Genomic DNA, 11399 nt, shown 5'->3' on the forward strand with positions numbered 1-11399 from the left:
AGCCGACCCGTAAAAGAGCATATTCACCGAATATCCTTTTTTACTGGTCCGTTTTACGGGGTCCGAGTCTGACCTCGCCCGCGTCGGCCCGCATATACCCTTTTTCGTAAACTGTAAAAATCTTAAGCGGGTCGGCGTTTTACTGGGTATGCTAGAGTTGCTCTTAAATCGATCCGAATTCCGTTCAGGGAGCCGACAGAAGACGCCTGGTGCGCGTAGCTCTAGCTCCTGCATTCTCCCTGTCAGCCACAGGAGTTTGCGACTGTTCCTGTCCCGTTTGGTCACAAAGCACCTAACCAGAAGTATGACTGGTGGACCCAGGAGTCTGGGGTTGGACGCAGACAGCAGCAGTTGGTTCGACCCGACTGACTGGCAGCACGAGCACAAGGAGAGCAGGGGAGGGGAGCCATCCATCCCGAAAACCCCCAAAAGTCCCGCGTGAGCAGCGCCCCACCCCCGGAGCGGGAGCGGCGGCCGACGGCTCGTCCCCAGGTTCGCCCGCCGCCAATCCCTCGCTTCTCCCTCTCCAGCGTGTTCCTCCGCTGGTTTCGTGCTGACTTCTTCCACCCCCGATGCGGTTCCGCGGGTTTCGCCCGAGAACAAGCAGCCCGTGGCAGTTTCGGTTTTGCTGTGGGCGGGGGATTAGGGTTTTCCTCGGTTTCGGGTAGATTAATGGTCGATTTGTTTGTTCTCGTAGTCTCGACTGTGTTTAGTTCCTAGATGCGAGGCAGCCTTTTCCTCTGGTGCCGGAGGTTGGGGATGGGATGGGGGCGGGGGTTGGGTGCTTTGGTGGGTGTTCGGTGTTGGGCTGTGGATTTGGTTGTTGAGGAAGCTGCGTTGACGGAGATTATTCTGGGTAATGTCGAACACTTGTGAGAACCGGACCGAGATGTGAGGTTTCGGAAGGGGTTTATGTGGATTGGGGATTGTCACTTGATGGCGTGAGGGAGGCAAGGTTTTGGAAGGGTCTTAAGGTTGCGCGGCAATCTCCGTAGATGCGATTATGCACGATTTATTTCATGACAAGTAACCAGCTAACCGCCATATCCTTTTTACAAGTATGTCTGCGGCTGTATGGCGGCAGGCTTCTCGCTGCGCCGCGTGGCGGCTGTGAATTGACAGTTAGTACATTTGATCGATGCGTTTCCCTGGTTCACGCTCATTGCCTTGCCTCATGGCGGTGCATGGTTTGCGTAGGATGCCCGTGTGTATTTGTTTGCTGTTGCTACATTACATCCTGTAATAACTGGGGTCTCACTATCTTCTTCTTTTGTGGGAACTGCCAGCTTGGTGCCGTGACTCGTGACCATACCTTGTGCCGTCTGCAACAGGTTTAGTGGTTAGACGATGTTAACAAAAACATAAAAGGGCAACCATCAAATATTGTAAATATTTAGTGTGAAGTAAATATGTACTTGTTCGGTCCCTAGGGCCGCTGAAGTTCTTAGCTCATCCCAAGGTCGAACATTGAAACTTACTTTTGCCCAAGCCCTTGCCATGTGGTCATCAAATACTCTATGGAGAATATTCGTAGTCCACCTTTCACCGAAGCACACATCTCGCTGGTCGATGTGTTGTCCACCCTAGTGGACTGGTGTGTATTGATCTCTTTTGTCGGTGACGAACCCTGACTTGCTTGGATTGTTCACAGAATTTTGTCCTGGTCTTTCTATTTTTGTGAACAATCTAATCCGAACATTTCTTTCTGGGATGGGTACTTCAATCCATTCAGCCTTTTGGATTTATTGCTACTTGGTGGATTACTATTAGCAGCTTGTTTTTCCATTTTTTGTTGGGTTTAATTGAACCCCCATGTTAATGGTGTACATAGATGCCACATGCCAGAGATGTGAGGTTCTGCAAGGGTTTTAAGGAGATTCTGTGTGATGTTAGTAGATGCTATTATGCGCTTCGAGAAGTATGTTGTGGGCTGTCGCTGCGCTTTTGTGGTGATGTTGAATTGGCAGCTCATAATTTTTGATGTGTAAACAGTTCTCTGTTGGTGATGTTCATTATGAGTCATCGTTAAGGTAGGATGCTCTTAGGTCTCTTTGTTTTATTGTCAGCCTGTAATACTTGAAAATGAGTAGATAAAAATGCCTGGAGTTCTGCGCTATACTTATTTGTCTGCTTGTCATTGTTGTACTTGCAGTTAGAAACTTGAGGTCACATTGGGTGCCGCCTAGTAATGACATCCAATATGAGACCGCTTAACAGCAAAAAGGGTGAGGTCCCTTCCGATGGTCGTGAGAACTGTGGAGTTTCTGACCAAGCTTTTCATGGCAAATGTCAAAGCTGCGACGGTGTTGGAAAACCATCTTATCCTAGAGCGAATGGCGTTTCCCTGAAAGAAAGTGGAACATGCAGTTTTAGTTGTGATCATGCTAATGCTTTATTAGTAGATGGGCCCAAAGGTTCGCCAGCAAGGCCAGGACATATTGACAGCGCAGATTGTGGTCAGCATGGTTGTCTGCATGCCAAGAATGAAAGTTGCATGCCTTGCAATGATCTGCAGCAAGAGTCTGATAGAGAACAAGCTGGAGATACCCTGGATGATCTGTTTTTCTTTAATGATGAAGAGGATGATGATATTGACTGGGAACCTTCTGCTCGCCTGGCTGAAAACAGATGGTTTTGCTTGAACTGTACAATGCCAAACTTGGATGAGGTTAAACATTGTCTGGTAAGATCCTTTTGTTTTGTGATTAGTCGGGCCATATAGCTCATTACAAACTTTATCTGAGTATGTATTCAGTCACATGTTTGACATGTGCTTTCTTGGTTCTTCTGTCATACCATAGAATTGCCATGAGCTTAAGGGATCTGAGGTAGCTGCTGGATATGATGTTTTCAAAACTCACATTGCGCGGGCAGCTTTGGTATCTGCTAACACAGGTGCCGTTTCCACTCGTAGCTATGTTTTTCCGTTACTTCCTATCATCAAATATCAAATATCCGTTATGAATATAACTCATTTCAGTATTCCCTTCCACAAACTTAGCTGAGTACACCAATGGCATCTTAATAGAATTTGTAACTGTTTTTGCTACTAGACCATGGACGATCTGCTTTCCACACCAAAGTCTACAATCGACTTCCAAAATCTCCGTGTCCGAACCGAATCATTATGAACTTTATTTAATAGAAACATCATTGACTAATAATGCCATTTGGAACATTTTAATGCAGCTGAAAACACTCCAGAAGATACAAAAATAAGAACTAGGATGGACTAGGGGTGTCTTGGTCTCAGCCCAAGCCTACCGTATATATTTTTTGGCTAGCCCAAATATTGGCTGAGGCTATAGTTCCCCATGTAGTGGCCAAAATCGGCAAGACAATAGATTGGGAGCGGCCATGCCAAAACTTGCCAGCTATCCAATCCCGGGCCAGGTAGAATCGAGCGCAATCCAAGCATACCCTAGGCTAATTTTCATTGCCTAGGAAATTCACCTTCCTCATACTTAGAATTACTATAAGGCTAGCTAAGTCTTACTGGAATAGCTTTAAAAAATATACCATGGAACACTTTCGAGTTTTGACTCCTTAATACATTATCAGACCAAGAAAGCAAAATCTAACAAAGCAAAAGGTCCCTACTAAACCTGATTTACCAAGACCAATGACAACTATGAAGTAGCATCGATAGACACAACTATACTCCTCTGAGTACAAAGCAAATAACAGTAAGACACATTTTATGATTTACTTCTTTTTGTGGACAAACGGTGACATCCAACGTTATACTGATTAACTTAGCAACATACTAATAATAGTCCTCTGTCACAACAATTTTTCAAGTTAGTATCCTTTGATTCATGGATCTGATTAATGACCCGTTTACACTAAAGAACAGCTGTTTGGTTCAATGCAAACAGAATACACTCCTTATCCCTATCCTATCTTTCCCAATATGTGGTTGACTGGCCAGCTGAATCCTCCTCCCCATGCTGTAAAAACTTACCTCTGAGTCTGAAGCCTCCTCTTCAATGTAGTAAAACTATCTTGGAGGAGATTCAGAAACATTGGAATGATGATAGAGAAGGAGTTGGAAAGGTGTGATGCTTATACCTTGACAGAGTGTATTCAAGCTTAGCACAGTAGTTTAGAGCAATTGACTGTATGCCACTGCATCAACTTTTCATGCGCCTATGTGTATTAACGTCTTCTTTTGGTCACACTGTTTATGCAGCATCGGTACTGGTATCTACAGCGATTGGTTTTGATGAAAGAATGTTGCTCCACAGTGAGGCAAGCTATGAACTTGTGATTTATGTAATTTGAGCTAGCGTACTGCATGATATAGTGTTCCCACGTCAAAGGTGACCACTCTTTATTGCTGTGAATAGCATGGATGATTGTCATAAATCTTTAAGTGCTCCTAATTGTGGTGTCAGTGAAACTTTTCATTTGATTGCTTCTTGTGTTTGTGAGATGCTTCTTCTGCAGCATGTTAAAGAAAGACGACAGAAACATATAATTATTAATTTTGTAATTATACAACTCGTTTCATTTTTATTTGAAGTGAGGCTAAAATAGTATGAAAATATTTCAAGATGGGATGTCAGTTTCTGTATTTCCGTCCATTTTGACCAAATGATGATTTATTTTCTTCAAACATATATACTTGTAATTATTTCACAAAACTAGCAGCAGTTCAGAAGATAGTTTTTGTGATGTCTTGTCTTTTTGGCCTCCTCTATTCTCTGTCAGAATGTACTGTCTGTAATTTTTTTATAACTGACATCTCATATTTCTAAATCCTACCAGATGGAAATTAAACCAAATCCACATCCAGAAAGACCCAACCGTCTTCGTGCAATTGCTGCCAGTCTGGCTGCTGCAGGTGCACACTAGAGATTAGTGTAATTATTTACTACAGTGTTTCAGCTTTGTGTATTTCAGAAAAAAGCTGCAGAGAAACTCTTGCCTGCAAGTTCTGTGATTATTCTTATGCAAATATTCAATCAAGATCTTTATGATTTGATGATCCTCTGTTGAACTGTTCTCAGGCATATTATCGAATATAAACTAAATATATCAATCATATAATTCTAAACAACACAAAATTATTGATTGTTGATGTTGTGCTGCAGCAGTATAACAACTAACATGATTATCCTCCCACTCATATTAATTAAACTTGGTTGATGAACCAACCTTTCTATTCTACTGCTTACCAAGTAAACAATTACTATTATTTCCAATTTCAGGAATATTTCCCTCAAAGTGCGCCTTGGTACCTCCTCGAGAAATCACTAAGGAGGAACTCGTAATGGTAAGAGTCCAACAAGTGGTTTGAAAGATCCATTAGTTTTGCTGCCATGTTTTACTCCTGTATGCATTGTTCATTTCAGAGTCTTCTTGATAGTGCTCATATGTTTAAACTGTGGTAATTTAGGTCCATACTTCAGATCACGTCGAAAGTGTAGAGCAGACAAAGAACATGCTTTACAGGTATTACTTGTTTAGTTTGTGATTAGAACTATCATTGTGAGTATGGTCTTTAGTTTAGTTTTTACCTTTTGTTTTGATTATAATGGATACATGTTCAGCATGTACTGGCATTTTTATGTCCTAGCATTTTTGGAAAGGTTTCATTGTTATAACATAATTCTGGGGATCAATCTGTAGTTACTTCACTTCGGATACTTACGCGAATGGACACTCGGCATGTGCTGCCAAACTTGCAGCAGGCCTATGCGCTGATCTTGCTAGTTTGATAGTGTCTGAGCATGTCCAGAACGGCTTTGCGCTGGTACTGTCTGATGATCTCATATATTCAGTTTTTCATCTCATTCATTATAATGCTCTTGATTATTATTTATCAATCCGCTTTGCATTTTTGTTGTACATGATGCTGACCTTGTGTTCTTTTCTACCTGAGAACAGGTGAGACCTCCTGGGCATCATGCTGGGGTAAAGCAAGCCATGGGATTTTGTCTTCACAACAATGCAGCAGTGGCTGCATTAGCTGCACAAAAAGCAGGCGCTAAGAAAGTCTTGATAGTTGACTGGGTAATGCTAGTCACAAGTTTGCATTTAAAATATGCACCATTAAATTTTGTTGGCGTGCACCAATTCTTTTTCTTGTACTATATCTATTTTATTGTAAATAGATACAAAAGTACGTTTACCATTCTCATCAGTAGCACTGTTAACTGTTATTGCAGGATGTGCACCATGGCAATGGCACACAGGAGATATTTGAAGGGAACAAATCAGTGAGTTCTCATCTTTATTTAGTTGCATTTTTAATTGCTCTATTTTCTTCCTTTCTGAGTGCATCTGTTTAATTACTGTATTTCCGTTTGCATGTGTTGCTACTACTATTGAGCTTACCAGTTTCCAAATTTGCAATTCTTATATGAATAACTTTTTATTCTTTAGGTTTTGTACATATCATTACATCGCCATGAGGATGGAAGCTTCTACCCTGGAACTGGAGCAGCAGACGAGGTGGCTATCTTTAAAGTGTTTGTAGTTTTGGCATAATTCACCAAAAGAACAACTGAATGGAACTAAGGCCTGAGCTGAAAATATGTATAAGGAAGGATGCACATGTAATTCATTACATCCCTCGGTACATGCCATAGACAGCCTTTTTCATCAGCACCACATGGGTCTTGAAAACTACTCCCTCCGTCCCATAATGTAAGACGTTTTTTGACTCTAGTGCAGTGTCAAAAAACGTCTTACATTATGGGACGGAGGGAGTAATTACCAGTGGAATCCAACTTTCCATCTCTGTTTGTATGAGATGGCCTGACAAGATTCAATGAACCCAAGAGCTTTGTGGACAATAGGGTATCAGGACCTGAGTTTGTATACTATTTCATACATTAGGTTACTATGTAGGATGATTCATATCTAGCATATATATAGTTCTTTTTTGCCCTTTAAAAAAAAGAGTTCATTTTTGCTACTGTACAACTGTACTGCATCCAATTGGACCCAACCATCCATTGTAACCAAGTTTCAATTGACAGTGACATAGTTCCTTTGCAATAAAGTTTGATCCAAGCTGTGAAAACTTGTATCTCATTTCTTGCACGTATATCACTGCAGGTGGGAGTTCTGGATGGTAAAGGATTCTCGGTAAATATACCTTGGAGCTGTGGTGGCGTTGGAGACAATGACTACATCTTTGCTTTTCAGCATGTGGTGCTTCCAATAGGTAATGATTAAAAGAGTAAATATTTAGTCTGCTTGAGTTTCTAATAGTAGAAATTTCACATCTCATGACATTCTCATTTTTTAGTTAGTAATTTCTTTGTCTTAACATGGCATTCTAGATCCTTAATAGAAATGATTGCTAAGATGTGTATTCACCATGATGGAATAAAAGACTTGTTTGTTAAATATGTCATGGTGCTATTTTTGTTTGAAAAAAAATGTCTGCCTACAACACCTTTTTTTTAGGGAAAACTTTGTCTTTGCCACTCTAGTTTTTGCCAACTTTGCTTATGCCACTCTAGAATTTGACATTTCACTTTTGCCACTCTTAGCTTTTGACAATACATCACTTTTGCCATTTCGTGGCAAAAACGATAATTTTAGAGTGGCAATTGTGATACATGTCAAAAGCTAAGAGTGGCAAAAGTGAAATGAAAAATTATCGTTTTTGCCACGAAATGGCAAAAGTGATGTATTGTCAAAAGCTAAGAGTGGCAAAAGTGAAATGTCAAATTCTAGAGTGGCATAAGCAAAGTTGGCAAAAACTAGAGTGGCAAAAACAAAGTTTTCCCTTTTTTTTAAGGATACAACACTTCATTTCATTTTCATGTTTCCATGGGCACCTCTTTATGTGATATCACCCCATTGTTTTTTTATTGATGTTTAAGTCTGCCCTGCACATTCTCAATTGGTGTTTTTCCTGTGCGAGTGCAGCTACAGAATTTGCCCCAGACATCACCATTATATCTGCAGGTTTTGATGCAGCAAGGGGTGATCCTTTGGGTTGTTGTGATGTAAGATTTCTCCTAATTTTAGTTATTGAATTCTAAAACATATTCCCTCTGTAAACTAATATAAGAGCGTTTAAATCATTACTTTAGTATTCTATAAACGCTCTTATATTAGTTTACGGAGGGAGTACATGTTATTCTTTATTTTGTGCGTGTCTTCTTTTAGACAACTGAGATGATTCTGGGCTAAAAGATTTTAGACTTATGCAGAAGACTTCTCTTGATCTCTTCTTAGAACATAGGCTTGACCTACTATATTCACATAATGTAGGAAAATTATGTGTTGCTTTGGCTTCCTCACTTGGAGAAGCTAGACTTTTAACTACATTGGTCATTTTGTACTTATTTGGGACCACATTGATCCACCAAACTTCATCAATAAATCTTAGGCTTATATACCATTGTTGCTTATTTAGGGAAGAGTTAACTGGCATGGATGTGAGATTTATTCAGTTTGTTTTATCATAATATCTGGTAGTTAGTACTAGAGCTTGCTCAAATGAGAATGATAAAGTTGCTTCTCAAAGTTGATTGATATTTCAGCTTTAACATTCAATCAAACTTTGGTATTATCCATTCATACTTATGTGCTATTTGGGTCCCTCAAAGTTTTAGGTGCTTTATTTTTCTTGTTGGCATGCCAATGAAGGCCAATGAAAGTTTTATATTGTGGGTAATGTTTATTTAACTTAATTATTTTTAGGTCACTCCTGCCGGATACTCTCAGATGACGTCCATGTTAACTGCTTGCTCAGAAGGAAAATTGTTGGTTATACTTGAGGGAGGGTAGGTACCCTTTTCTTATCTGAACTCATGGAGATAATAAAAGAAGACAGGACCTAGAATTTATATTTTTAAGCAGGATTTGTGATATGTAACTTGTACACTGTAAGCTGGACACCAAACCCCGTGTCACCATGGTGCTCATGGTTTTTTGTTGCATTCGTGCTTTGTATATGGCATGCGAAATTTCTAACATCACCAGAATGTGGATATGTGTTCATCTAATGCTAGTGTGGACAGATGTACTTCTTTTCCTAGATCTTTGCAATGGATCCAAACATTCTTATAATCTGTGTAGCCAATGTTCTTATAATTTTGTGCTGTTGTGGACACTAATATAACATCACAAGAGATGATTGCCTGTCTGTTGTGGAAACTTAGATGCATACCATTATGCTTGTATTTGAACTTTTGACATCACAAGAGATGATTCCCTGTCTGTTGTGGAAACTAAGATGCATACCATGATGCTTATATTTGAACTTTTGAGCCAGTGTTCTTATACATTTTTTCATTTTTATCAAATAAGAAAAATCTGGTATTATTTGTTATTGAAGCACACATCAACACTTATTCATTGTTTTCTTTGTCCTGTCATTAATGTACAGATACAATCTTCGGTCTATATCCTCATCTGCAACTGAAGTTGTCAAGGTATGTATTCTTCGAAATAAAAACTACTCCCTCCGTTCGGAAATACTTGACGTGGTTTTAGTTCAATTAATATTTCTTGTAAGGTGGGATTCGGATGTATAAATAACACGAACATGTTTGATTGGAATCAGCTGCTTCAGCATCATCCATTATCGTCGTAATTCATCAACAAACAAAACCTTTATGTATACATAAACATCAATAGTTGAAGAGCGCTACAGTTTCGCATTTGGTTCAGTTATTGTTATTGTTAGCTTGACTAGAATGCAGAGATAGAAATGGGATTTGTATGATGAACTATGTGAATACTTGCTACAAAGATTATGGTTGTAGATACTCCATCTTTATCGTATTGCCATCCTTCATTTGTTGTGGAGTGCATGTATAAAAAAATACAAACAACTGCTGGTACTGTTACAGGCTTACAGCTGAGAGAGATTTATGATTACACTGTTAGTGTAACCTGATGATGCTTTAACGTATTTAGGTCCTACTCGGGGACGGTCCAAGTTATGGCACAGATGCAGCAGCACCATCAAAGGAGGGCATGCAGACTGTCTTACAAGTTCTGGACATTCAGCAAAAATATTGGCCAGTTTTAGTTCCAATCTTTGCATCACTTCAGGCGCAGCAGGGGCCGACTTCTTCCAAATATGGTAAGGACAATACAACCAACAATGAATTTACATTTTTGCTCTCCAACACAAGTCTAGTATTGATTTCTAGCCAGCCTTCTAGAATCATGGGGCATGCTGGTTGTTTTGGTTTTGATAACCAGATGTTTGTGATTTCAACTCCCAGATTAGTTCATTACATGCCATAAGAAGCTATCTGAGGATTAATAGACCACCTTGCTCTTGTCTAGTTAACGCTGAAAACAAGCTGAAGAGAAGGATGCTTACGGGAGGACCAGGGCCTGTGTGGTGGAAATGGGGAAGCAAGAGGCTTTTGTACCAAGTACTGTTTGAGGGCCGTCGTCCTAGAAAGAGCAGGGCGAAAGGAGAATGAAGCTCTGGCTGATGAAACAAAACCCTAGGTTGTTTTAGTTAGTGATGCTGAAGCCGCCTAACTGACTCTGGTCAGTATAGTTGACATGGATAGTGTAGCTGGCTGTTTGGTGTTCGGAAAGAAGATTACCTTAGCTTGCGTACACCGAGCTGATTTTTTGACTGAACTGAACTGTGGCCGTTGTCATTGTTGGTTGCCGAGAGAGTTTCACAGGCAGCAATCCTGTTGTGTAGACATGTTTTTGGTGTTGTAGCAATGCATGAAATTAGCCATCAGCCGTCCATGGTATGATGATCCTGTAGCAGCTTGAGTTTTGGGTTCATAGCCAATGCTAGCATTTGGCAATCTGGATCTCTGACCCTGACATTGGCGAGGTAGCCTGATTGGAATAGGATACACCATTTCAGACTTTAGGAATAAGAGCACTGGTGCCTAGTGCAGAGCATACACGAGATAGGATACGCATGAGTTGCTTGTTTAGAATCTATAAACATTGCGTTTGGTTCATGCTTTTGTAACAGCACTCGATAACAGCGGTAATAGATAGCGTTGAATCGTGTTTGTTTAGATTGCTCTGTAATTAGATAATGCCGTAATCTGATCCCATCCTACTCAAAACTGATTCCCCTCAATCTCCTGCGTAAGCATACGATACAGCCGTCTCTCTCTGCTCTCACATCAACCTTGGACGCTCCTTTGCACGAAACTCATCGAGCCCCTCATCAGTCTCAGCAGCCCGGACTGGACAACCCGGTCGCCGACGCTACATTGCCCCTCATCAGATCGACCTGTCCCGTCGCCACCGTCCCCGAGCCCCCCTCTGGCGACCACCACCAATACAAGCAAGCCGCCTCCGGCAGCCAGCAACATGATCGGACCCTCAGCTACCTTGACATGACTTCTATGTGAAGCACATCTTACCAGGTCCCTGTATTGATTACCGACACATTTGAGCAACCAAACAGTTCTCGTTTTTTGTCGACACTG

At 40.7% G+C, this 11399-nt stretch overlaps 1 protein-coding gene across 4 annotated transcripts; it reads left to right on the forward strand.

Annotated features, from left to right (window-relative positions):
• Positions 1-339: 339 nt before the first annotated feature.
• LOC119307570 (histone deacetylase 15-like) lies at positions 340-10734 on the forward strand. Of its 4 annotated transcripts, none has more exons than XM_037583647.1 (17): positions 340-492; positions 2153-2683; positions 2802-2895; positions 4193-4251; positions 4771-4846; positions 5214-5278; positions 5402-5457; positions 5635-5758; positions 5893-6018; positions 6174-6224; positions 6391-6459; positions 7069-7177; positions 7891-7970; positions 8671-8753; positions 9359-9404; positions 9892-10060; positions 10250-10366. In XM_037583647.1, the coding sequence occupies exons 2-17, from the start codon at positions 2189-2191 to the stop codon at positions 10267-10269; spliced, it is 1722 nt and encodes a 573-aa protein (XP_037439544.1). In that variant the 5' UTR covers positions 340-492; positions 2153-2188; the 3' UTR covers positions 10270-10366. The 4 variants fall into 4 exon arrangements, with proteins under 4 accessions (XP_037439544.1, XP_037439545.1, XP_037439543.1 ...); XM_037583648.1 differs by having other exon boundaries at positions 10206-10310; XM_037583646.1 differs by having other exon boundaries at positions 341-492; positions 10270-10734.
• Positions 10735-11399: the final 665 nt, after the last annotated feature.

This window comes from Triticum dicoccoides, chromosome 5B (assembly GCF_002162155.2).
Source record: "Triticum dicoccoides isolate Atlit2015 ecotype Zavitan chromosome 5B, WEW_v2.0, whole genome shotgun sequence".
NCBI classification, from domain to species: domain Eukaryota; kingdom Viridiplantae; phylum Streptophyta; class Magnoliopsida; order Poales; family Poaceae; genus Triticum; species Triticum dicoccoides.